The 27,449-nt window shown below is 51.8% G+C and overlaps 1 protein-coding gene and 1 non-coding gene across 4 annotated transcripts; both read left to right on the top strand.

Annotated features, from left to right (window-relative positions):
- Nucleotides 1–506: 506 nt before the first annotated feature.
- LOC103722939 (callose synthase 12-like) lies at nucleotides 507–27,290 on the top strand. Of its 3 annotated transcripts, XM_039125526.3 has the most exons (4): nucleotides 507–661; nucleotides 766–919; nucleotides 2,037–7,483; nucleotides 27,082–27,290. In XM_039125526.3, exon 3 carries the CDS (start codon nucleotides 2,143–2,145, stop codon nucleotides 7,480–7,482), a length of 5,340 nt encoding a protein of 1,779 aa, XP_038981454.1. In that variant the 5' UTR covers nucleotides 507–661; nucleotides 766–919; nucleotides 2,037–2,142; the 3' UTR covers nucleotide 7,483; nucleotides 27,082–27,290. The 3 variants fall into 3 exon arrangements, with proteins under 3 accessions (XP_038981454.1, XP_089781512.1, XP_017702112.1); XM_089925386.1 differs by lacking the exon at nucleotides 507–661 and having other exon boundaries at nucleotides 720–919; XM_017846623.5 differs by lacking the exons at nucleotides 507–661; nucleotides 766–919 and having other exon boundaries at nucleotides 1,639–7,483.
- LOC113460979 (small nucleolar RNA J33) lies at nucleotides 5,105–5,185 on the top strand. The gene has a single exon (XR_003382820.1). It is a non-coding gene; the product is annotated as a small nucleolar RNA J33 (small nucleolar RNA).
- Nucleotides 27,291–27,449: the final 159 nt, after the last annotated feature.

Below are 27,449 nucleotides of genomic sequence, written 5' to 3'. Positions count from 1 at the left end.
CAAAAAGTAGGCCTAAATGATGCCGTCACTTTCTAACTTCTGAGGGTCTAAAAAAAAATCTGATCCAAAAAAATGGGTCAGGTCGGGTCTAGGTCCGGGTCAAGATTGGATGGATCCGACCCGACCCAAAAAATAGAATGGGTCCAAATTTAGGACTTGACTCGGCACTGTGGGTCCTAAAATTCGGATCGGATTGGGTCTTACACGTGTCGGGTCGGATTCATGCCTACAAATTTTGATCCGACGGGTTATTCGAGTCAGATCGGGTCCATGTATAATCTAAATCCGACCCAAAAAAATAAAACAGTTTTTCGTAATTTTTATTAAATATTATTTTTAATTCAAAAATGCTTTTGAGTGTTGTTTTTTAAGCCTTCCAAAAGCTCCCAAACGACCCAATCACATCAGTCCCATCCGACTGCTTATCCTTTTTCCCGATTCCCGTCGTGGGCCCACTCCGGGAGTCTTAAACGGCACTCCTTGGGCCTTTGAAAAGGAAATAAAAGGGAAGCTGGTGAAAGGGCCCCTGAATTCGGTTCTTCATACCATATCCAGAAAAAAATTTCCATTATGAAAAAGAAAAAAAAGAAAAGAGGATTCCTCTCTAGGGTTTCAAGTTGGGACAGTAGCAGCTTTTAATTTTAGAGTTTTTTGGGCTACGGTAAGGATATCGTTTGCTCTCACCCTGCTGCTCCCCGCATTTCCATACCCAATCTCACCTCTTATTCTTCACCCCTTCTTCCTCCCTTCTTTCAATTTTCGCAGGGTTACAGTGGATCGATCCAGAGGCGTCACCAGTGGCTGGATTCCGAAGCTAATTACCACATCGGAGCCGTTGGGGAACAAGGGTTAAGATTTTGCAACAAATTAACGACGTTGAGATTTGAAGCTCGCGAGCCGTTGTCTTTTCTGATCTCAAGTATGCACTTTTTTCTTGGGCAAATGATGTTTTTCGGTTTTTCTGAGGATTTTAATCGGAAAAATTTCGAATTTATTTTGCCCTTCCAAGTTGAATATAGAGAGATATCGGTGAAGGATTTTTTTTCTGTTCTTTTTCGGGGTCGGGGAGCGTCTAAATTCGAAAACCGTATGAGTGGCGTTTCGTAATTTGGTAAAAACTTGCTTTTTAAATGAAAAAGGGGTCTTGGCGTGGGATCGTGGTGGATGGAGGCGGTGAACCTGCTGCTTGCCGCTATTTCCGGGTTCGGGTTGTATTTTTGGCCCGAACAATGGTCGATGTTTTTACGCGACGATGACCGTTGGATTGCGTCACGCACAATATCAAAGCATCCCGAACTCTGTCAATCATCCGCCTGCACAGCTCTCGAAGTCGCCATTGCGCGATCGAACGGTGGCTTCGCCGTGAAGGAAGTTTAATCCTTCTTTCACGCGAAAGATACAACCTCTATTCCTATTTCCGATCGTATCGTTCCTATCCCTTCGTCCCACGACCGAAAGTATTGTCCCCATCCCCTTGTCCCCCGAGGCCACGACCCACTAGCCGTTAAGGAAGCCGTCTATTATTCGCTCCTCGTGTTAGCACCGTCAGATTGACATCAGACGGTATGTAAACAAGCATAGGAAACTTTTATGAGCCTTCCGAGTATAACCTTGCTCGCTCGATCTATGGCTTATTGCAATGATATGTTTTTTTTTTTTTGGCATTTTCTCTTTAATGCGAAAGACTTGGTAAATATTGAAAAATAGTGAAATTGATAGCCGCTTGCGACTTTTCGACTGCACCTGTACGCAGCGTCGGAAGCGCGTTGCCTTCGCCTGCCGTTGATTCCTGAGAAGAGGCAGGAACGCCTCCCCTCTCTTTCTTCACCCAATTAGCCCTCCGTTCAAATTTATAGATAGAAAGAAGGAAACGGTAGCGGAAGGCAACCGACCAACTCCCCAATCCAAGGCGTCGCCCATCCTGACGCGCAGACCTGGCTCTCTTACTATTCTTTACCCTAATAGAATCCCTTTCTATAGACTAAAATAAAAACTCTCTCACAGCTCACAGCAGTCCCATAATTTAATACCTGCAGGCTCCTCGTTTCCAGCCCACCTCCTCTCTCCTTGCACGGCCATTTGGAGGATCGAGAAGAAACGGGAGGAAAGAAAGAGGCGTCTGTTGCCAGATCTGATGCATCTATGAGCAGCCTCCGGCAGCGCACGAACCGGGGCGGCCGCCCGGCTGCCCCTGAGACCGCCGACGACGGAGCCGGCGCGGAGGCCTACAACATCATCCCCATCCACAACCTCCTGGCCGATCACCCGTCGCTCCGGTTCCCGGAGGTCCGCGCCGCTATGGCCGCCCTCCGCACCGTGGGCGAACTCCGCAAGCCGCCCTTTGTCCGCTGGCACGACGGCCTCGACCTCCTCGATTGGCTCGGCGCCTTCTTTGGCTTCCAGCGCGACAACGTCCGCAACCAGCGCGAGCACCTTGTCCTCCTCCTCGCCAATGCCCAGATGCGCATCCAGCCCCCGCCCGACAACATCGACGCCCTAGACCACTCCATCGTCCGCCGCCTCCGCCGCAAGCTCCTCCACAACTACACAGCCTGGTGCTCCTACCTCGGCCGCAAGTCCAACGTCTGGATCTCCGATTCCGCCATCCGCCGCTCCGCCGACCCCCGCCGCGACCTCCTCTATGCCTCCCTCTACCTTCTCATCTGGGGTGAGGCCGCCAACCTCCGGTTCGTCCCCGAGTGCCTCTGCTACATCTTCCACCACATGGCCATGGACCTTAACCGCATCCTCGAGGGCTACATCGACGAGACCACCGGCCGCCCCTCTCTCCCTGCCATCTCCGGCGAGAACGCCTTCCTCACCCGCGTTGTCACCCCGCTGTACACCACCATCAAGGCCGAGGTCGACGCCAGCCGCAACGGCACCGCGCCACACTCCGCCTGGCGCAATTACGACGACATCAACGAGTACTTCTGGAGCCGCCGCTGCTTTGACCGCCTCCGCTGGCCCCTCGACACCTCCCGCAACTTCTTCGCTGCCCCGCCCAACCCGAACCGCGTCGGCAAGACCGGCTTCGTCGAGCAGCGCTCCTTCTGGAACGTCTTCCGCAGCTTCGACCGCCTCTGGGTCATGCTCATCCTCTTCCTCCAGGCCGCCACCATCGTCGCCTGGGAGGGCAAGACGTTCCCCTGGCAAAACCTTCGGAGCCGCGACGTCCAGGTCCGCGTCCTCACCATCTTCATCACCTGGGCCGGCCTTCGCCTCCTCCAGTCCATCCTCGACGCCGGCACCCAGTACAGCCTCGTCTCACGGGAGACCCTCTGGCTCGGAGTCCGGATGGTGCTCAAGAGTATCGTTGCCACTGCCTGGACTATCGCCTTCAGCGTCCTCTATGCCCGGATCTGGACCCAGAAGAACCATGATCGCCGGTGGTCCTATGACGCCAACCAGAGGATAATTACCTTCCTTGAGGTGGCTGGCGTGTTCGTCCTTCCGGAGGTGCTTGCTCTCCTGCTATTCATTCTTCCATGGGTCCGCAACTTCCTCGAGAAGACCAACTGGAGGATCTTCTACGTGCTCACTTGGTGGTTCCAGAGCCGCATATTTGTCGGCCGGGGGCTGCGGGAAGGGTTGGTGGACAATGTAAAATATGCCCTCTTCTGGGTCGTCCTCCTTGCCGCGAAATTCAGCTTCAGCTACTTCCTCCAGATCAAGCCCATGGTCGCCACAAGCAAAGCCATATACAATCTTGTTGATATCGAGTACCAGTGGCATGAATTCTTCACCCATACAAACAGGTTTGCTGTGGTTCTCTTGTGGATCCCTGTCGTTCTGATCTATCTGATGGACATCCAGATATGGTACTCCATCTTCTCCTCACTTGCGGGAGCTCTGGTGGGGCTGTTCTCACACCTGGGTGAGATTCGAAATGTGCAGCAGCTGAGGCTGAGGTTCCAGTTCTTTGCAAGTGCAATGCAGTTCAATTTGATGCCGGAGGAGCAGCTGTTTAAGGACCGGGGTTCACTTCGAAGCAAGTTCAATGATGCGATCCACCGGCTCAAGCTGAGGTATGGGTTGGGGCGGCCCTACAAAAAGATTGAATCAAACCAGGTGCAGGCCAGCAGGTTCGCTCTGATATGGAATGAGATCATCGCGACGTTCAGGGATGAGGATATCATCAGTGACCGTGAGTTGGAGCTTCTTGAGCTGCCACCTAACTCGTGGAATATCCGGGTGATCAGGTGGCCATGCGTGTTACTCTGCAATGAGCTGCTGCTTGCTCTTGGCCAGGCAAAGGAACTAGAGGCGTCGGACCGGGGGCACTGGAGAAAGATATGCAAGAATGAGTACAGGCGGTGTGCGGTCATCGAGGCCTATGACAGTGTCAGGCACCTGTTACTGGAGATCATCAGAGAGGATACAGAAGAGCATGCTATTGTTAACCAGTTGTTTCTCGGGTTTGATGATTCCATTGGCGTGGAGAAGTTTACAGTGGAGTATAAGATGGCTGTTTTACAAAAGATCCATGCCCAACTGATAGTTCTCCTGGACACGCTAATCAAGCCAAAGAAAGATTTAAACAAATTGGTCAATACGTTGCAGACCCTTTATGACATTGTCATCCGTGACTTTCTTACTAATAAGAAGAGCACAGATGAGCTGAAGCAGATGGGGTTGGCACCGATGAGGCCGAGACTGCTTTTTGAGAATGCTATCGAACTACCCAGCACAGATAATGCGACCTTCTATAGGCAGCTGAGGAGGTTGCATACGATTCTCACGTCCAGGGATGCCATGAACAATGTCCCGAAGAACTTGGAGGCCCGGCGCCGCATCGCTTTCTTCAGCAACTCCTTGTTCATGAACATGCCCCGAGCTCCTCAAGTTGAAAAGATGATGGCCTTTAGTGTTCTGACTCCATATTACAATGAGGAGGTTTTGTACAGCAAGGAACAGCTTCGTACCGATAATGAGGATGGCATCTCCATCATATTCTATCTGCAGAAGATTTATGACGATGAGTGGGAAAACTTTTTGGAACGTATGCGGAGAGAGGGTATGGATGATGAGAACGAACTGTGGGTTGAGAGGTTGAGGGATCTCCGGCTTTGGGCCTCATACAGGGGCCAGACACTAGCACGCACTGTTAGGGGAATGATGTACTACTACAAGGCTCTCAAGATGCTCACGTTTCTTGACTCCGCTTCTGAGATTGACATAAGGGAAGGGTCGAGGGAACTTGCTTCAGTTGGTTCCTCAATGAGGCAGGACAATGATGGAGATGGTCTGGAGAATTCTGGTAAATCTCCATCATCACGGGTATTGAGCAGAGAAAGCAGTGGTGTGAGCTTATTGTTCAAAGGCCATGAGCGTGGGACTGCGCTAATGAAATACACTTATGTGGTTGCCTGCCAGATATATGGGACCCAAAAGGCTAAGAAGGACTCTCATGCTGAAGATATTCTGTATCTAATGAAAAACAATGAAGCTCTTCGAGTGGCCTATGTTGATGAAGTCCACACAGGGAGGGATGAAGTAGAGTACTACTCTGTTCTTGTTAAGTATGATCAGCAATTGGAGCGAGAGGTGGAGATTTACCGGGTCAGACTGCCTGGGCCTTTGAAGCTTGGAGAGGGCAAGCCAGAGAACCAGAACCATGCTTTTATCTTCACGAGGGGCGATGCAGTGCAGACTATAGACATGAATCAAGACAACTACTTTGAGGAGGCCCTCAAGATGCGGAACCTGTTGGAAGAATACACTCATTACTACGGTTCCCGAAAACCCACGATCTTGGGAGTTCGAGAACATGTTTTTACTGGTTCTGTTTCTTCTCTTGCTTGGTTCATGTCTGCACAGGAGACGAGCTTTGTCACCCTTGGACAGCGAGTTCTGGCAAACCCTCTGAAGGTGCGAATGCATTATGGCCATCCTGATGTTTTTGACCGTCTCTGGTTTTTGAGTCGTGGTGGTATCAGTAAGGCATCCAGGGTGATCAACATTAGTGAGGACATATTTGCAGGCTTTAATTGTACCCTACGTGGTGGCAACGTTACCCACCATGAGTATATCCAGGTAGGTAAGGGACGGGATGTAGGGCTGAATCAGGTTTCTATGTTTGAAGCCAAGGTTGCTAGTGGCAATGGTGAACAGACTTTAAGCCGAGATGTTTATAGATTGGGTCATAGGTTGGACTTCTTCCGTATGCTTTCCTTCTTCTACACAACTGTAGGGTTCTACTTTAACACTATGATGGTGGTGCTGACTGTCTATGCATTTGTGTGGGGGCGCCTATATCTGGCTCTCAGTGGACTTGAGGAATCAATCAAGAAGAATGCTGACTCTACCAATAATGCAGCGCTGGCTACTGTTCTTAATCAGCAGTTCATCATTCAGCTTGGCTTTTTCACTGCATTGCCCATGATTATAGAAAATTCACTTGAGCATGGATTCCTTCCTGCGGTGTGGGATTTCTTCACAATGCAGCTCCAGCTTGCGTCAATGTTCTACACATTCTCCATGGGAACTAAAACTCATTACTATGGGCGAACAATACTCCATGGAGGTGCAAAGTATCGGGCTACGGGACGTGGTTTTGTTGTGCAGCATAAGGGCTTTACTGAGAACTACAGGCTCTATGCTCGTAGCCATTTCATAAAAGCAATAGAGCTTGGGGTGATATTGACAGTTTATGCAGCTTATGGTGCTCTTTCGAAGAACACCTTTGTCTACATAGTCATGACAATTTCATGCTGGTTCCTGGTGGTATCATGGATAATGACTCCTTTTGCATTTAATCCATCAGGTTTTGATTGGTTGAAAACTGTTTATGACTTTGATGATTTTATGGACTGGATTTGGTACCGTGGCAGTGTCTTCACAAAATCTGATCAGAGTTGGGAGGTCTGGTGGTATGAGGAGCAGGATCATCTTCGGACAACTGGTCTTTGGGGAAAGCTATTGGAAATAATATTAGATCTCCGGTTTTTCTTTTTCCAATATGGGATTGTGTACCAGGTAAAAATTGCCAATGGGAGCACAAGCATTGCAGTTTATCTGCTTTCTTGGATATATGTGGTTGTGGCTGGTGGAATTTTTGTGATAATAGCTTATGCTCGGGACAAGTATGCTGCAAAGGATCACATTTATTATCGGGCTGTCCAATCCTTCATCATCATTCTGGTGATACTAGTTATTATCATATTGCTCAAGTTCACTAAATTTGAGATTGTTGACCTTTTTACAAGCCTTTTGGCATTTATTCCTACTGGTTGGGGCCTTATTTTAATTGCACAAGTGATCAGACCATTTATTGAGTCAACCTTGGTTTGGGATACTGTGGTTGCTGTGGCACGGCTATATGACATAATGTTTGGAGTCATTGTAATGGCTCCTGTGGCATTATTATCCTGGTTGCCTGGATTCCAGTCGATGCAAACGAGGATTCTCTTCAATGAAGCATTCAGCCGAGGTCTCCAGATATCCCGTATTATAACTGGGAAAAAGACTAATGCGATTTGAGGTATTTCTGTGCCCTTATTAAAATTCTAACTTTATTTTTGATTTTTCTGTATTATTCTCTTTGTATGCATTAGCTGTTGTGCAAATCCATAAAGACATGGTATAGATCATTGTTTTCAGTTTCTGAGCTTCTTCTTGAATTCATAGTTTTTGCAAACTGGTCTGTGATCTTATGATTTCTCCAACTCATGATTGCACTTTTAGGTTGCAACCTTCCACTCAAGATGATTATCATAAACTGGATTATGTACAAATATATTTAACGTTGAAGTCTATGTTGGCTGTTTATGTTTTCTTGTGCTTCCTTTTGGGTTAATGAATTGATGCTTTAAATAGTAATATATGGTAGCCAAAAATGAGAAATAAAAAGGTGATAGACAATTCAGTGGATTTACTTTGTAAGTTTCTTAAGAGCATCAACAAAGTCTTTTTGCCATTTATGAACATGAGGCAGCCTTCATACTTGTTTTTCTAATAAAAAATCCTCCTTTTTCTGTCATGTTTTGCGTAACCAGTTGTTGACTGCATCAATCCTGTTTAATTTTAGATCATTGACAGATTCATTATCTTGGCCCTCTTGTCTTGTTTTCTATTTTCAAGTAACTCTTAGAAGATTGTCCCAACCAGAAAAACTTTTTGATAGATGACCCACGTTGATGCATGTTCCAATTAGTGAACTCATAACAGTGGATCTTTGATCAGGACCATGCTTTCCCTATTCATTATTACCGATCATGTGTAGCTTGGATTTTGTTTCTTTCGATGCAATCTTGGGTTAGCATCACTTGTATCTGTTAAAAACTCTAAAATTATGTAGTAGTATAACCCCTCCATCAGTTTGTCGAATGTCTTGATCTTCTTGTTCAAATATGACTCAAATACAAATATGCAAGGCAAGCTTCTCAAGTCCTACATGTTCTGACCTTTTTGAGTCCTTGGCAAACTTAGGCTAGGTTACATCAAATAGGATCCCGGTGTTGTAAACAAGTAGGGAAGCTAATGCATAGAAAGCAGTAGAAGACAATATAACAAACTGAGAAAACTCTACTTCATAATGTCTTTTTTTTTCTTTCTTTCTTTTTTTTTTAATAATCAGTGCATTTGGTAGTAATGATGTAAAAAAGATGTCAAACATCAACTTAGCAGAATGATGGAATTATAAATAGGGTTTGCCCGACTAATATGTGGAACCAGTGAAAATGCTTTTATAGGTCAAGAGAGAGATTCCTTAATGGCCTTCTATTGCTAGCTTATACACATGCACGCGAGAGAGAGAGAGAGTTTCCTTAGTGGCTGCAGCATCTATGAATAGAATCTTAACGGCTAAGGATTCGATTCACACAAACTTGTGGAGCTCACTCCTGTGCCTCCTTTTTTTCCAGTCAAATTGATTATTTCTTCCCCCAAATTGCCTTTATAGATAGTTATGTTTGATTTTGTCATTTGGTCAAGTTATACAAGGCTTGCTTACCGATTCTACTTGTTAGCGGGATTTGTTTTCACATGTCAAAGGGGAAAATTTTTTTCTATATTGTTTTATAAGCTTCTTAACCACTAGATCAGCACATATTATGATAAATTAAGGCATTAGTTTGTAATCGTGGTTGGTTGGACTAGTTCAACCAACTTGATAAACCATTTTTCTTGTTTCTGTTGCCCAGTGTTTTCTGAATTCCTGAGATGCTAATCTTTTCTCAATTTGGTACCACTCTGTTTGATGCTATGGCTCTGTATTTTTTCTTTCCACTAGTATCTGTTACCAATCTTCCAGTATTATTTCACCAAAATTTTGAACACTTAATTGTGAGAGGTCAGAAATGGGTAGAGTTCCTTTTCCGTTGCTACACTTGGTTGGCGGATGTACCTATCTAGTTTCAAGAGATAGACTCGGCCTACAGAATACGTCTTTGGAATGGTGTGAAATACGATGAATATATTCCTGGGGGACTTCTCTTCATGCATCAACATTAACATCTTGGGTTGTTTTGGATGTGCTTTTGAATTATATCCTTTCTGAGAGACTGACATTTATATATTTCAAGTGGTGATCACAAGGCAGTTTGTACTTTGTAATGGCAAAATGATCTTCCCATGATTCAGTTTATGTTAACAAAAGTTCTGTCGTTTGATGCTGTAATGTATAGCTAACTGACAAAGAAGCTAAAAGAGGTTAGAGCTGAAAAAAAGACACTAGAGCCTTAAACTAGGAGTGAGATCTTGTGCATCATGTGTTTGGAGTACTGGAGTTTCAGATTGCAATATGATTTCTCAGCCATAATATAAGAATTTTATTAGGTGTAAGATCAGTTATCATAGAATAGATACCTCTGGTAATAGTTAATGCTTAAATTTTCAAGGCCCTTTACTAGTGACCCACAGCTCAGCTCCACTATTAATTTGTATGTCTTGGGTCAGTTTGGCAAGATAATCTGCAAGTGTTTAACTAACCTGAGAACTTCTTTTGAATTTGTTTGTACTGGAATGGACAAGCCCAATCTAGTCTGCTATGATTTAAGAGCTTTGGAAACTACCATCTTAACAATTATACACTGGAACATTCAATATCAAATAATACATTTGTTTTCGTCTGATGCTTCTGGTTCTGCAAAAGTGCAAGTTTTGATTCCAATGAAGGTGATGATTAGGTTATGACAATACATGTTTCAAAGATGCAAGTCTCCACACCTACCCAACCTCCCCCCCCCCCCCCCCCCTCCTTCCCAAACCAACAAAAAAAAAGAAAAAAGAAAAAACAAGAGGCCTCGGTGAAAAGATCTAGTAGTCTGCCTTCATTTATTGCCGTTTATGGAGATGCATCTTGATCTCCAATGCTCAAATTTTTCTACAACTGTATTCTTATTAGTTTTTTAGCATGAACAGTTGATGCCTTCTCAAATTTGCTTGTAAGTTCATCAAATGCCTTTCTGTATGGATCTTGTTTATAGAAGTCTATGCAATAGACTCCCTTGATCATATTACCATGGTATTATATGATTCTCATTTTATTAGCATCCTGATTTCTGAGAGTGATATATGTCTTGATGTCTTTAGTTTTTCAAAGTTTCAATGCTTGTAATGTTGTCTAAGTCTAACCTTTAGAAGGATTTATCTCTAATATCTAAATTGGTTAATCCATCTGCTTTTTGATATTAATCTTAATCATGCAAGTTTATTAGTATCGAACCTCCCTTTCTTTTCCATTCTGGGCATGAAATTTCTAGCTCTGCTATTGTACGTGTGCTCAAATCAATTCTAGAAGTTTGTTTTGGGGAGATGATGTGATTTTCCACAGTGCTGACCATACGGATCAGCTCTTTGGCACAGGTGTGCTTGATAAATATAGGTAGGTCTTCCTAAGCTGTAACTCGAGCCTGGCCATGTTAGAGCATCCTCTTTCTAGTAAATTGAATGGCTATCGTTTCATAATGCAGTGTTGGGATGATTGCTGCGAAATCTCCTTATTCCAGTTACTCTTTCAATTAGTAAGCTCAAGCTCTGTTGTAGGATGAATCATATTTGGCTGACATGCCATCCTTGCTAACATTTTTTTTCCTCTAGTTGCCAGTCTATTCGTTGATTTTGTTTCTAAAGCAATCACCCATTGGAATTGCTGTCTTTTGTTACTTTTAATTCAGAATAGATTAAGTGGCAAGGACTTGTGGCAGAAATCACACCATATGCTTATCAGTGCCAAATTTTGTCTTCTCAACTTATTAGGCTGCTTGAATGGTTACATTATGGGAATTAATGAGTATATTCAATTCAACCTTTGTAAAATCCTCTAAGCTGTTTAAGGGTAGACTTTGTCAGCAAGTAACAGATACAGACTTTTGCCATTGTTTACCATTAGCCACTGGAAGCTTTTAGCTGACTTGTATCTGGTAACTGTTTAACACAGTTTGTTATGAACATGCCACTGGTTGGCATAGCCGTGATTTATGCATTGAAAAATGGCTTCAGTAGCAGCAACTTGGAATTTGAGTTGCCAAAACCTTAAATGCTAGTCGACTTTCTTGTCTAGAAAATTAGAGCCCTTAATCATCAGTTCAGTAACTGTTGTTAGTGCGCTAAAATGTATTCAATATTTGGTAGCTTCTGAAATCTTTAATATGGTTACTGTTACGGGGGAACTAAGCCGCCATGCTCCACGTGACCGGCACGCGCGCCCATGAAGACTACGGCTGTCCTTTGATCCAGCAATCCGACCCTGAGTCGGACATCTTCGGCTCCACAGCCCGACCTCGAGTCGGCTGCCCTTCGATCCAGCAGTCCGGCCCCGAGTCGGACATCTTCGGCTTCGCAGCCCGACCCCGAGTCGGCTGCCCCTTAATCTAGCAATCCGACCCCAAGTCGGATATCCTCAGCACCGCAGCCCGACCCCGAGTCGGCTGCCCCCTGATCCAGCACTCCGACCCCGAGTCGGAGATCTCTTGATAACGACAGGCTGCTTCCCAGAGGCACGCCGAGGCCTCCTGCTCCACTACTCCCTGCAACGGCTGTATCCGATGCTGTTCCACGATCTCCTGTATCAGCCGTACAAAGCGGAACTCCACTACGCCCTGTCATGGCCGTACCCAGCGCTGCTCCACGACGCCCTGTAACGGCCATGTCAGTGGCCACTCCATCGCGCCCCACGATGACAAACCCCCCTGAGAGACCCCCCAGCCAGGTATATATGCGGCTGGGGGGAGAAGGGGGGGTAAGCAATATCTTCCAGAGCACTCTCTTGCTTGCTATTATCATCTCTCCTCCTCCTCCAATCTCCTCTGACTTGATCGTCGGAGGGCCCCCACTACCCCAGTGGTGGTGCGAGGCTTGCTTGCAGGTTTCCCGGTGGAAGGTGGAGCACAATCAACATCGACCAAGGCAGCTCAGACGGAATCCCGTTCACACCGCTGTGCCAATCGTTCTCGGTTTGGACCACCAGCAACAGTTGGCGCTAGAGGAAGGGCCCGAATCTTAGAGCGATCGTAATGGCACGGCGAGGTGGTCGTGGAGCTTCCAATGCCTCCGGTCGCGGGGCCTCTCGCGCCTCCGGCCGGGAGGCCGCTGCGTCTCCAACACATTCTCAGCAACACTCCACCGTTCCACCCCCGATTCAGATGGTCGAAGCCGCTCAGTTCGACCAGTTAGCCCAGCAGGTCCGCACCCTCGCGGAAGCGGTGCAGAACCTGCAGGGTGTGATGTCTCGGGCGCCGCAGCGGGCCCAGGAGCCGCTGCTCCCTGAGCGCTCACCTGTCCTCCTTAACCCGCGCTCCTTCCTCTCCCATGGGGAGGAGCGCCGGCGCGAGGAAGATTCTCGAGCACGGTCCATTCTGCCGGGACCGTCCCATCGAAGCTGCGCGGGGTACAAGAGGCGGGCCCGGGCGCATTCCCAGACCCCCCAGTCCTCAAGGAACCCGCGCTCCAGTCGGTCCCCCTCTCGGTGCTCCTTGTCTCCCACCCATCGGTCGCGCTCCCTGGACCGGCGGGTGGACAATCTCCACCGACAACTCCAGGTCCTGAAGGGCCACTCTAAAGATCCCTTCGCCGACTTGGAGATCTCCTCCCAACCGGCGCTCGCCTCGAGGATCCTGCGGACCCCGAATCCGCCGGGGTTTAAAATGCCGGCGATCGAGCCCTATGACGGGGCGGCGGACCCGCGGGATCACGTCGAGAGTTTCAGGACCTTTATGCTCCTCCACGGAGCATCAGGTCCTCTCCTCTGCAAGGCTTTCCCGGCGACCCTCCGTGGCCCGGCAAGGGCGTGGTTCGCCGGCCTGGAGGCTAACTCGATCCAATCCTTTGATCAGTTTACCCGCCTCTTCATCACCCATTTCGCCGTCAGTAGCCGGCGGCGACTGGTCTCCGACTCCCTCTTTGATGTCCGGCAAAACGAGGGAGAAAGCTTGCGGGATTATCTTACCCGCTTCAACAAGGCTACGTTGGAAGTCCGGAACCTGAGCCAGGAGGTGGCTCTTTCAGCCCTGAAGCGTGGCTTCCGAAAGGGCAGACTCACCTTCTCCCTGGACAAACGCCTGCCGCGGAGCTTCCCGGAGATGTTGTCCCGGGCGAACCAGTATGCGGACGCCGAGGAGGCGGCCGCCCACCGGAGCAAGGAGGCCGCCGAGATCCCTCCAAAGCTCGGGAAGAAAAGGCGAAAAGAGGCACGCCAGGGGAGGAGCCCGACGCCTCAACGTCGGCGCAGAAGCCCGTCGCCGGCGAGGAACCACGGCGCCCTACGCCCTCGTTCTCCGCCCCGACGTTTCAACCGGTACACTCCTCTCCTGACTCCCCGGGCCCAGATCCTCATGGAAATCAAGGGGCGAGAGGACCTCCCGGTCCCGAGACAGATGAAGAAGATCCCTGGGAGGAGGCCCTCTCGGGCGTACTGTGAGTACCACCGGGACCACGGCCACGACACCGAAGACTGCTTCCAGCTTCGGGACGAGATCGAGGCTCTCATCCGCCGAGGGCGTCTCGGTCGATACGTGAACGACCGACGTCCCCCCGCAGACTCGCGTTCGGCCGACCCGGCCCCTCCGGAGCCTCGGGAGCAGAATCGACCCGTCGCGGGCGTGATCCATACTATCACTGGGGGCTGCCCCCGGCCCGAGAGGAACGCGGGGGGCTCGACTGAAGCATCAAGGGCAGCCGTCGCAAAGAGGCAGAGGGTCGGTAATGTAATCACTTTTTGTGATGAAGATGTAAAGGGGGTTCAGACCCCCCACGACGACGCCATGGTGATCTCCCTCACTATGGCAAACTATGATGTAAGGCGTGTTCTTGTGGATAGTGGAAGCTCAGCTGATATTTTGTTTTACGAGGCCTTCCAAAAGATGAGCTTGTCCAGACAATTGTTGCACAAAACATCCACCCCCCTCATAGGATTCACTGGAGACGCTGTCTCGGCCGAAGGTGTCGTTGAGCTGCCTGTGACTGCGGGCGTTGCACCCGCAGAGGCCACGGTGCGGCTCGGGTTCTTGGTCGTCCGTGTTCCCTCGGCCTACAACGCTATCCTCGGACGACCCGGACTGAACGCCCTTCGCGCGGTGGTCTCAACGTACCACTTGCTCATGCGGTTCCCCACGGCGGCCGGGATTGGAGAGGTCCGAGGCGACCAACCGACCGCAAGGCAATGTTTCTTAGCAACTCTCAAAGGGAAGAAGCCCGTAGAAGCCTTAAGCGTCGAGTCCCTCGACGCCAGAGACGAGGTGGCCTTGCGGCACGGGGAGTCGGCCGAAGGTGTGATCGAAGTTCCCCTCGAGGAAGGTCGCCCGGACCGGACGGTCCGGGTCGGCACCAATCTCGACCCGGGAGCTCGGGCTCGGTTGGTGGAATTCCTCCGAGCCAACGCCGATGTATTTGCCTGGTCGGCGGCCGATGTACCTGGGATCGACCCGGAGGTCATTTCTCACGCCCTCAACGTCGACCCAACCCACCGACCAGTAAAGCAGAAGAAGAGACACTGTGCCCCGGATCGGATCCGAGTGGTCGACCAGGAGGTAGACAAGCTCTTGGAGGCAGGATTCATAAGGGAGGTCAGCTACCCCGAATGGCTGGCAAATGTCGTACTTGTCCGGAAGGCGAGCGGAAAGTGGAGGATGTGCGTCGACTACACCGACCTGAACAAGGCATGCCCCAAGGATAGCTTTCCGCTTCCGCGGATAGACCAACTGGTCGACGCGACTTCCGGATATCAGCTGCTGTCTTTCATGGACGCCTTCTCCGGCTACAACCAGATAATGATGGCTCCACAGGACGAGGAGAAAACTGCCTTTATAACAGACCGGGGGCTGTACTGTTACAAGGTAATGCCCTTCGGTCTGAAGAATGCTGGCGCCACTTACCAGCGCCTCGTCAACAAAATCTTCAAAGGGCAAATCGGCCGGAACATGGAGGTGTACGTGGACGATATGCTGGTGAAGAGCCGCCATGCAGACCAGCACATCGCGGATCTGGAGGAGACTTTTGCCACCCTGCGGAAGTTTCGCATGAAGCTGAACCCAGCGAAGTGCGCCTTTGGCGCTTCGGCCGGGAGGTTCCTCGGTTTCATTGTCAACCAGCGGGGGATCGAAGCCAACCCTGACAAAATCAAGGCTATCCAAGATATGTCCCCTCCGACCAAAGTGAAGGAGGTTCAGGAGCTCGCTGGGAGGGTCGCCGCGCTCGGACGATTTGTGGCAAAGTCGGCCGAACGCTGTCAACCTTTCTTCAAGGTGTTGAAACGCCCGAAAGACTTCCTCTGGACGACCGAATGTCAAGCAGCATTCGACCAGCTCAAGGAATACTTGGCGTCTCCTCCCCTGCTGTCCAAGCCGCAAGAAGGGGAGATGCTCTACCTTTATCTGGCGGTCTCCCCAACCGCAGTCAGTGCGGTACTGGTTCGGGAAGAGGCAAAGTTCCAGAAGCCTGTGTACTACATCAGCCGGGTCTTACGGGATGCCGAGACGCGGTATACGAAGGCTGAAAAGATCGCCTTCGCGCTACTCACCGCGGCCAGGAGGCTTCGCCCCTATTTCCAGGCTCATCCTGTCACCCTCTTGACCGATCAACCACTGCGGCAGATCCTCAGCAATCCTGAGAATGCGGGACGGCTGGTGAAGTGGGCAGTAGAACTTGGTGAGTTCGACATCCGCTACCAGCCCCGACCCGCCATCAAGGCCCAGGTGCTCGCGGACTTCCTCGCTGAGTGCACTGTGCAGGAGGCGGAACCTAGGCCGCCGGAAACACCCAGCCTCGACCTCCCAATCTGGACGCTTCACATTGATGGGTCGTCGAACCCCGAAGGTGGAGGGGCCGGGCTGGTCCTTACCAGTCCCGATGGAGTAATAGCCGAGTATGCCTTGAGGTTCGGATTTCCAGTGACCAACAACGAGGCGGAATAAGGATCGACTTAGATCCAGTTGATAGAGTTTCTTGACTTGACCACGAGGCCCTAGTCACAGGACTCAAACTCACCAAGGAGCTCGGCATCCGGCGTTTGAAGGTCTTCACCGACTCCCAGCTGGTGGTCGGGCAGGTCCGAGGGGAGTTCGAGGCTCGGAGCCCGACCATGCAGAGCTATGTCTGGAAGGTGCAAGCACTCATTCCCGACCTCGGCAGTGTTGACATTCAGCAGGTCCCAAGAAGCGAAAATGCCAGGGCCGACAGGCTGTCCCGCTTGGTGGGCGCAGACGCGCACAACTTATCGAGGGCGATCTACCTGGAGACCCTGGATGCCCCGAGCATCGGCGAGGCCGGAGCGGTGATGGCGATTGATCCGGAGCCATCTTGGATGGACCCGCTCGTCGCCTACCTCGCCGAAGGGATCCTCCCAGAGGACGAAGATCAAGCTCGGCGACTCGTCATGAAGTCCGCCCACTACGTACTCTATGAAGGGAGGCTGTATCGGACCTCGTTCACCGCCCCCCTCTTAAGGTGCCTCCGCCCCTCGGAAGCGGCCTACGCCCTCAGCGAAGTCCACGAAGGCATCTGCGGATCGCACCTGGGGGCTAGGTCCTTGGCGCATAAGATCATGAGGCAAGGCTATTATTGGCCTACCTTGTTGGAGGACTCAAAGGATCATGTACGGAAATGCGACGCCTGCCAGCGCCACGCCAACGTCCAGAGAGTCCCTTCTGTCCCCTTGGCACCAATCACTGCACCCTGGCCCTTCGCCCAGTGGGGAATGGATATCCTCGGACCATTCCCCGTCGCTTCAGCTCAGCGGAAATTTTTGATTGTTGCAATCGACTACTTCACCAAGTGGGTGGAGGCAGAGCCGCTGGCCACTATCACGGAGGTGCAAGTCCGGAAGTTCGTGAAGAAGAACATCATTGTCCGATTTGGGGTACCTCGGGTCCTCATCTCGGATAATGGGCGACAGTTCGACAACAAGCATTTCCGTGACTTCTGCGAGGAGTTCGGGATCGAGCATCGGTTCACATCTGTGTCGCATCCCCAAACCAACGGCGAGGCCGAGGTCACAAATCGGACAATCCTCCAAGGAATCAAAGCGCGAATCGGTCGGACGGGGCAAGCTTGGGTCGAAGAACTCGAGAATGTCCTTTGGGCGTATCGGACCACGCATCGGACCCCTACCGGGGAGACGCCTTTTAGCCTAACCTATGGCACGGAAGCCGTTGTCCCCGTGGAGCTCGGACTCCCCTCACCTCGGGTGGCCGCGCACCGACCCGAGGCCAATTCGGAACAACTCCGAGGGAACCTGGATCTCTTGGAAGAAGCGAGGGAAATGGCGCAGGTTCGGATGGCGATGTATCAGCGGAGGGTGGCCCGATATTACAACTCCAAGGTCCGACCGAAGCTTTTCAGAATCGGAGATCTGGTGCTAAGGCGAGCTAAAGCATCTCGACCTGCGGAAGGTGGGAAGCTAGCGCCAAATTGGGAAGGCCCATATAAGGTTCGCTGGGTAAACCGACCTGGCTCCTACCAGTTGGAGGCCCTAGATGGTCGAGAAATTCTAAGGAGCTGGAATTCCGCTAACCTGCGGATGTATTACCAATAGAACGACGATGCCAGAAAGACAGTTCAAAAATGTATAACACTTTGCATTTCAATAATTTCTGGTTACAACGGCGTGCTCGTGTGATTACAAGGAATTCCCAGAGGGGAATTAGGGTGTAAAGAAAGTAAAGAAGAGGTGGAGACTCCGAGGAGCTGAAGATCTGGGATCCCGAAACCTCCATCTGAAGCGGTTGCAATCCCGTCGGAAGTGGGTGCTTCCAACCGGAGGCGCCATCGGCGTCTCACGAAAGAGACGAAGAGCCGGCGCGGATGAAGAAGAAGTGGACGAAGGAGAAGTCCACACTGCCTCCAACCGGAGGCGCCATCCACGCCCCACGAAGAGGATGAGGAGCCGCCGCCGACGAAGCTCCCGCTGCCTCCAGAGGAACGCCACCTCCAAGGGATATTCCGGTCCTCCCCAGTGTTAGGGGAGAGAAGGAGTACAAGGGGGAAGAGCATATGGAGGCGCGGTCCCGGATCAGGCGTCTGGTGCAGAGCTCAATCGGGAGGCTGAACTTCAAGGAGGGGAGATGTGATCCCGGATGAAACGCCTAGAGCGGAGTTCCGCCGGGGAGACCCTCCTTGCTGATCCCAGATGAAACGGCTAGTTGGCTGAAGTCGCGAGGGGCGCGCCTCCCGTTCCTTCGGCAGGAGTCTCTCAGCCATGCGCCAGAGAGAAGGTCCACGATCCATGGCAACTTGAACAGCTCCGGCTTGGCAAACTCCATCGCACCTGCACCTGTATTTATAGCCAAACTGCAGCCCCCCGGTCGTTCCGATGCGGGTGGCTCCCATAAATGCGGACGCATTGAATCCGGAGCCGTTCTGGCTCTCGAGGCGTATCTTCCCGCGATTTCCTAAGCGTCATTCTCCTTAATCGCATTCTTTGTGCAGGACACTCCGGGTGGCACGTACCCCTGGGTCCACATATCTCCGCTCGCGCCCAGGCCGCATCCGCCTCGAAGAACGCGCGCATCGCGGTCGCTTAACTGACACTCCTCGCAAGCAGCAACTGGCGATCCGATTTCCCAGGTAACGCATCAATTAGCGTTTAATGCCCTTCTGGTGTTCCCCAGGCAACGCTTGGAGAAGAGGAGAAACACGATCGCAGCTGGCCACGGAGAAATCCCGTCGGGCTGCAAGCGACAGGCGCATGGCCAACGAGCGGAATTTTCCGAGGCACGGCCCTCGGATGCCAGGCTAACCCGATGATCATCCCGGGAGCAGACTAGCCTGAAGCCCCGACCGGTCGCCTTGGCTTGCGCCAGCCTTGGCCGACCAACGAGCGGAATCTCCCGAGGCTCGGCCCTCGGATGCCAGGCTAACCCGATGATCATCCCGGGAGCAGACTAGCCTGAAGCCCCGACCGGTCGCCTTGGCTTGCGCCAGCCTTGGCCGACCAACGAGCGGAATCTCCCGAGGCCCGGCCCTCGGATGCCAGGCTAACCCGATGATCATCCCGGGAGCAGACTAGCCTGAAGCCCCGACCGGTCGCCTTGGCTTGCGCCAGCCTTGGCCGACCAACGAGCGGAATCTCCCGAGGCTCGGCCCTCGGATGCCAGGCTAACCCGATGATCATCCCGGGAGCAGACTAGCCTGAAGCCCCGACCGGTCGCCTTGGCTTGCGCCAGCCTTGGCCGACCAACGAGCGGAATCTCCCGAGGCCCGGCCCTCGGATGTCAGGCTAACCCGATGATCATCCCGGGAGCAGACTAGCCTGAAGCCCCGACCGGTCGCCTTGGCTTGCGCCAGCCTTGGCCGACCAACGAGCGGAATCTCCCGAGGCCCGGCCCTCGGATGCCAGGCTAACCCGATGATCATCCCGGGAGCAGACTATCCTGAAGCCCCGACCGGTCGCCTTGGCTTGCGCCAGCCTTGGCCGACCAACGAGCGGAATCTCCCGAGGCCCGGCCCTCGGATGCCAGGCTAACCCGATGATCATCCCGGGAGCAGACTAGCCTGAAGCTCCGACCGGTCGCCTTGGCTTGCGCCAGCCTTGGCCGACCAACGAGCGGAATCTCCCGAGGCCCGGCCCTCGGATGCCAGGCTAACCCGATGATCATCCCGGGAGCAGACTAGCCTGAAGCCCCGACCGGTCGCCTTGGCTTGCGCCAGCCTTGGCCGACCAACGAGCGGAATCTCCCGAGGCTCGGCCCTCGGATGCCAGGCTAACCCGATGACCATCCCGGGACCAGACTAGCCTGAAGCCCCGACCGGTCGCCTCGGCTTGCGCCAGCCTTGGCCGACCAACGAGCGGAATTTCCTGAGGCCTAACCCTCGGATGCCTGGCTTAGCGCCGGAAGAATTTCCTGAGGCCTAACCCTCGGATGCCTGGCTTAGCGCCGGAAGAATTTCCTGAGGCCTAACCCTCGGATGCCTGGCTTAGTGCCGGAAGAATTTCCTGAGGCCTAACCCTCGGATTCTTAGTGCCGGAAGAATTTCCTGAGGCCTAACCCTCGGATGCCTGGCTTAGCGCCGGAAGAATTTCCTGAGGCCTAACCCTCGGATGCCTGGCTTAATGCCGGAAGAATTTCCTGAGGCCTAACCCTCGGATGCCTGGCTTAGCGCCGGAAGAATTTCCTGAGGCCTAACCCTCGGATGCCTGGCTTAGCGCCGGAAGAATTTCCTGAGGCCTAACCCTCGGATGCCTGGCTTAGCGCCGGAAGAATTTCCTGAGGCCTAACCCTCGGATGCCTGGCTTAGTGCCGGAAGAATTTCCTGAGGCCTAACCCTCGGATGCCTGGCTTAGTGCCGGAAGAATTTCCTGAGGCCTAACCCTCGGATGCCTGGCTTAGCGCCGGAAGAATTTCCTGAGGCCTAACCCTCGGATGCCTGGCTTAGCGCCGGAAGAATTTCCTGATGCCTAACCCTCGGATGCCTGGCTTAGTGCCGGAAGAATTTCCTGAGGCCTAACCCTCGGATGCCTGGCTTAGCGCCGGAAGAATTTCCTGATGCCTAACCCTCGGATGCCTGGCTTAGCGCCGGAAGAATTTTCTGATGCCTAACCCTCGGATGCCTGGCTTAGTGCCGGAAGAATTTTCTGAGGTCTAACCCTCGGATGCCTGGCTTAGCGCCGGAAGAATTTCCTGAGGCCTAACCCTCGGATGCCTGGCTTAGTGCCGGAAGAATTTCCTGAGGCCTAACCCTCGGATGCCTGGCTTAGCGCCGGAAGAATTTCCTGAGGCCTAACCCTCGGATGTCTGGCCTAGTGCCGGAAGAATTTCCTGAGGCCTAACCCTCGGATGCCTGGCTTAGTGCCGGAAGAATTTCCTGAGGCCTAACCCTCGGACGCCTGGCTTAGTGCCGGAAGAATTTCCTGAGGCCTAACCCTCGGATGCCTGGCTTAGGGCCGGAAGAACTTCGAGAGTCAGGAGTCGGCAAGACGCTGCCAAGAGTTAAAAAGAAAAAAAAAGAGGAGGACGAAAGCGAGATGAAGAAACATTCGACTTGTATTAATTTTCATTGTTTCAGGGCCAAGGCCCATACAATTTGGCAAAACGCCGACATACAAAAAAAAGAGGACAACGAAAGGTACAAGAGGTCAGCTTGGAGGAACCCCCGGGTCGGGAGCGTCGGGCTCGTCCGCAGGGGGTAGGGAGGCGGTAGGAGAATCAGCAGGCAATGGCGCCGGAGAGGAGTCGAGAAGGGAAATCCCACTCAGGTCAACTTCGGGGTACTTAGCCGACACCCTTGCCAGGCCCTCCTCGAAGCCTAAGATGAAGGATTCGGACCCCGCGTCCGACGCGTCACGGACGAACTCGTCAGACTGACGATAGGCCCGTACCGCCTCCGACATATCACGGGTGAACTCGGCGGACTGACGATAAGCCTGTACCGCCTGGCGCCCGATCTCCGCTCTCTTCTCGGCCAGCGCCGCCTCTGCTCGCTCCGTAATCTGAGCCTTAGCCTCCAAGACCTTCGCCACAATCCGGTCTTCAGCCTCGGAGGAGACCCTCAGCAGATTAGCCTGAGCCTCCTTATGCTTCGCCTCGGCAGCAGTGCGAGCGGCCTCAGCTTCCTCCAGGCGCGAACGGAGCTCTTGGTCGTTCGCGCGGGACCTCTCCAAGGCTGACTCCAATTCGCCCAGTTTGGCTTCAAGAGACCGGGTTCGGTTGCGGGCGCTGTCGGCAGACCGCTGAGCCTTCTCCCACCTCTCTCGATAGTCCGCGACCTTCCGGGACTGCTTTTCAGCTCGTTCCTCCGCCTTCTTAACCCTGCTTTCGAGGCCCGAGGCGACTTTGAGTTCCTCCCGAGCTTCCAACAGTTGCTTCTCGAGGGCGGCGAAGCCGAGTGCCCGCTCTTCGGCCTCCCGGAGCCTCGCCTCGAGGTCCCCGGTCGTCCTGCCCGCCACAGCCTGGCCTCCCTCTTCCACTGCTTTCAGTCGGTCCTCGGCCTTCGCCAGAAGCCCCGCCTGTTCCTTGTAGCACTCCTCTAGACGGATCATGTACTGGGCGAGCTAAGAGATAGGAAAAGTGAGGGCGTCAGGCGGAGAACAACAGAGCTAATAAATGGTGAAAAGCGGCCAGAAGAACACTCACCGACATGAGACAGACACAGCTGGCAGCCCCGACGTCAGAGACCCCCAACTCCCGGACCCGCCGACGGTCCTTCTCCAGCAGCACTGTTTCGATGAGGTTTCGGGCGCCATCGGTAGTGAAGGCCGACCCCGATTTCTCCCCGGAGCCGGATGGTGGTTCTGCAGCCTTACCCTTATCCATCGCCTGGGAAGAGTCCTGCTGACTGTGCTCGGGGCGGGGGTCACTCCAGGAATTGATAGGGCCCCGCTCGGCCGAGGCCTCGGCGCGTCCCTCCTCGAATCATCAGGAGCCGGCTGAGTCGAAGGCCGGGCCGGGGACCGATCACGTCCGACCCGTCCGTCTCGAGCGGGCTCGGATGATACCTCCGGAATAGCGGCAGTCTCACCACCGGAGGGCTGATACAACGTCAGCTGCCGGTCCGTGCCCACGGCGTCTCCCTGATCGGTGGGCCCGGACTCGTCGGTCGGCGTCGGAGGCACCTCCTTGCGGGACTTCTTCGCCAGCGGGGCCCCGCTCGGAGGAGCTCGTTTCCTCCTCCGGACCGCTTCCAGTAGGGACGACCTACCAACAGCTGGTCCCTTGTCCGACCGCATGACGTCGTCAATCTCTGCAACAAGAACGAGATGGTCGAGGGCTGAGAAACCGAAGGAAAGAACGAGACGAAAGAGGAGAAAAGAGTCAAAAAAGAAATGGTGGCGGGCTCACGGTCGGTGGGGACCGAGCTCAGACCGACATTCACCAAGGTATCCTCGGAAATAAGGCGGGCCACCGGGGGGAGCTGGCCCTCGGCAACCAACCCCTTCAAGGCGGCCAAGCCATCGGATTCCTCCCTCGACAGTCTCGATAGGCCGATCGGGGACTTCATCGGCGTCTCCCAGGTCGCCCTGATTTCCCAAGAGGGATCTACATCGATGAAGAAGAAACGCTCCTTCCAGCCGTGAATGGAGGAAGGAGCCTCTTTGACGAGGCCGCACCCTCGCTGCGCCGCAAAGCACCACCACCCTTTGTCCTGGGGGTGGCCACTCAGGCTGTAGAACTCCCAAAAAACATTCAGAGTGGCGGGAATCTCGTGCATGCGGCAGAGAACCTGGAAGACCGTCAGGGCACGCCACGAGTTCGGCACCAGTTGCGTCGGCGCAACTCTTAAACCCCGGAGTACCTGCACGACTAAGTCCGAAGGGGGAAAGCGGAACCCGGCCTGGAGAATGCCCTCATTGATGGCGATCTTCCCTGGAGGAGGATGGGACATCCTCTCCTCAGGCCCCGGGAGCGTAACGTTGCAGGCCTCGGGAAGGTGGTACCGAGCCACGAGTTTGTCTAAGTCTTCGGCGACCAGCTCCGACTTAATGTGGTCCGCTCTCACTTCGCCCATTCCTAATGGCCAATAAACCTACGGTCAGGACGGGGACAAGAAGGGGGGAAAGACCGGGACGACTGGGGTACACTAGTACAAAAGGAGAAAGTATGGAGAGCCCTAAGTAGAAGAATGGGGTAACTCACCGGAAGAGAAGGAAGAACGGCTCCGAGAGCGTCAAAGGAGAAGCAAGCGAACAGCCCGACGGCAACAACGGCAGCGCAAAGGGGAAACTCGAAAATGTCTGTAAAGAGGAAGACGGACGGGGGAGGGCCCCCGGTTAAATAGGCGGAAAGGCGGGTGATGCCTCGATGACGCCAGAGGACGCCTGGCCGCCGAAGGGTCGCTCGCGCCCCAAAGGCGAATCGACACCATTAAGGAAGGATGTCCGCCGAAATCCTCAGACTGCCAGGTCAGCAACAACCGCCATACGCCATAAAGAAGGCGGAGAGCTCGAAGCGCGCGCGCCTCTCCGAGGGATGGCGGCAACCTCGAAGCATCACTCCCTTCACCCGTTCCCCTTCTGGTTCCAGGCTCGGAAGTGGGGGGCTACTGTTACGGGGAAACTAAGCCGCCATGCTCCACGTGACCGGCACGCGCGCCCATGAAGACTACGGCTGTCCTTTGATCCAGCAATCCGACCCCGAGTCGGACATCTTCGGCTCCACAGCCCGACCTCGAGTCGGCTGCCCTTCGATCCAGCAGTCCGGCCCCGAGTCGGACATCTTCGGCTTCGCAGCCCGACCCCGAGTCGGTTGCCCCTTAATCTAGCAATCCGACCCCAAGTCGGATATCCTCAGCACCGCAGCCCGACCCCGAGTCGGCTGCCCCCTGATCCAGCACTCCGACCCCGAGTCGGAGATCTCTTGATAACGACAGGCTGCTTCCCAGAGGCACGCCGAGGCCTCCTGCTCCACTACTCCCTGTAACGGCTGTATCCGATGCTGTTCCACGATCTCCTGTATCAGCCGTACAAAGCGGAACTCCACTACGCCCTGTCATGGCCGTACCCAGCGCTGCTCCACGACGCCCTGTAACGGCCATGTCAGTGGCCACTCCATCGCGCCCCACGATGACAAACCCCCCTGAGAGACCCCCCAGCCAGGTATATATGCGGCTGGGGGGAGAAGGGGGGGTAAGCAATATCTTCCAGAGCACTCTCTTGCTTGCTATTATCATCTCTCCTCCTCCTCCAATCTCCTCTGACTTGATCGTCGGAGGGCCCCCACTACCCCAGTGGTGGTGCGAGGCTTGCTTGCAGGTTTCCCGGTGGAAGGTGGAGCACAATCAACATCGACCAAGGCAGCTCAGACGGAATCCCGTTCACACCGCTGTGCCAATCGTTCTCGGTTTGGACCACCAGCAACAGTTACTATAATCTTTATAGCTTTTATTGCTTCTTAAAAGATAACATTATCAAGGACTTGTCTTGGCTAAAGGTAAGCATTTGCCTTGTCACACTGCATCACCCTTAAATCAGCTCAAGCAGTATACTGTTCATGATATTGCACGAGCCATAAAAATGCAAATGTTTGCATGCTGCAGATCTTGGTTTTAATCTGGCAAACTTGATAATTGCTTTGCCCATAAAATTGCCTGATGGAGATAGTTTGTAGGACAACAATTCTTTCAGAATGATGAGGTGGGTACTGGATCCTGGTTGGATTTGCCTTTCAGCTTTGTAGGACAACTTTATGAAGAGTCTATGGATGATCTGAAGATGGTTGCAGCATATTGCTTCCTTGGCATTAATGATGACTGCCTCTCTACTAATCATAACTTTTACTCATGTTTGCTTTGATCATGAGGCTCATTTTAGATTTACCATTATTCATTTTGCCTCCGGTATTGAGTAATCATGATGTTATCAGAGATATTCCTCCTAAGAAAGAGAGCAAAATTGTTCTCTGCTACTTAGCTCAATTTGTATGACTTGTTTCTCATATAACAAGCATTATAAATCTAGTGCACTGATGATTTGTGATCCTCCACCCTGGGAATAAGAATTACAAAGGTATTATTCCAACTAGATGGGCCGGGCCTTGCTGAGCTTAGGCCAAGCTTTGCCCAAAGCTCAACACAATTCAGTTAGGCCCGAGCCTGGCCTGGCCTTTGGGCCTACCATCTAGGCATAAGCCTGGTCCTTACTTAGGCCTCAAGCTCGGCCTAAGTATATTGTCAACAACTTAAGATAAAAAGCCTAAACATGAATAATTTAAAATATGTTGTCAATTCAGGCCTAAATTACACTAACAAAAGCCTGGTCCTTACTTAGGCCTCGAGCTCGGCCCAAGTAATCTAATAATTTAACATATGTTGTCAATTCAGCATCTTGTTGTTTAATCATCTGGAGATTTGTTTACAAGTGAAATTGTTGAGATTGACCTGTTACTTTTGTTAGTGAAGGTGCATCGTCGATTCTATGAAATGTATCATTATTGTTCTTACAGTTGTGTCTTTAATAAACCTACATCATCTGCAGTTCCAATTACTTGGAAGATTTGAAGCCCCTCTTAATTGAGGCTTAAAAATCTTGTCGTCATGCTTGATCTCATAATTCTAACTACTTTTGGCTGTAAGTTGAGTCTTGCGGATTGCTCTTAGAGTTGTGAACTGTACTTACTGGAACCAAGAAAAGTGCAAGGTTTGTTTAGTGTACTTGCGGACAGCCTAGTTGCTTGTGACCACATAAGCCCCAAATGGAAGAGACGAAACTCTTCATGTAGTTTAGTATTAACTGGTTCTTATTTATTATGTACTAGGTTCTGGAATTCCACACTTTTATACTCTTTAGCTAATTAAAACCTTTCTGGCGATCAATATGCTTTCACATATGCTTGTGGATATGCACTTCTTGTAAATAATTAATCACCTCTCACGTTGAGCAGCTCTTTGTATGGATGCTTCACTCAAATCACTTTTAGTAGCTGGTGTAATTTGCAATTCTCCTTTGTCTATTACGGTGTCCATTTTTGGAAAGTATGGCGAGTGCCTATCTTTGTGTGCCAGAAAATTAGAACTTAAAAGGATAGGTTACAAGTGACTTCTTGAATCAAGTGATTCTGTATTGACAATTCTTTTGTTTAAACATGGCAGTCATGATGTTTTAGGAGCTGTTTCTTTCTCTCTCTCTCTCTCTTTTCTTTCTTTCTTTCTTTTTTTTAGATGCAACATTTTAGCAGCTTTTTCAGTCTGAACTAATGCTGAAAGAAATTCTTGCAGGCTTGGAGCTTCTTGAGCTAGAGTAGTAGAGGACTCCCCTTTCTTTTGTATAGCTAGTGTCAGCTTTGTTTGCTCGAGCTGGGAGTACTTGTTTTCTCACTGTTTCATCTGTTATTGTATCTTTTTGAATTGGTTATTCCTGTTCATATGCAATCCTTCTGATGGTGATGCAATTATCTTATTATAGAACATATTGGCTGCATTTCTCATAGGCTAATTTGTCTTCACATAGATTCAGAAAATTTAGCTTTTCTGCATAAATTTGAAAATATTTTCACATTTTGGATATCTGGAAAAGTTAATTAATTTGTTCATTTTTCTCAACTTTCAATATCGACATCTGCCTAAGGGTTTCAACAGCGTTATGC

This window comes from Phoenix dactylifera, chromosome 1 (assembly GCF_051530095.1).
Source record: "Phoenix dactylifera cultivar Ajwa chromosome 1, Ajwa_hap1_PhDact_Kaust_v1.1, whole genome shotgun sequence".
Taxonomy (NCBI): domain Eukaryota; kingdom Viridiplantae; phylum Streptophyta; class Magnoliopsida; order Arecales; family Arecaceae; genus Phoenix; species Phoenix dactylifera.
The sequence above is the reverse complement of the archived record's forward strand: the minus strand, read 5'-3'. Positions and strand labels throughout refer to the sequence as shown.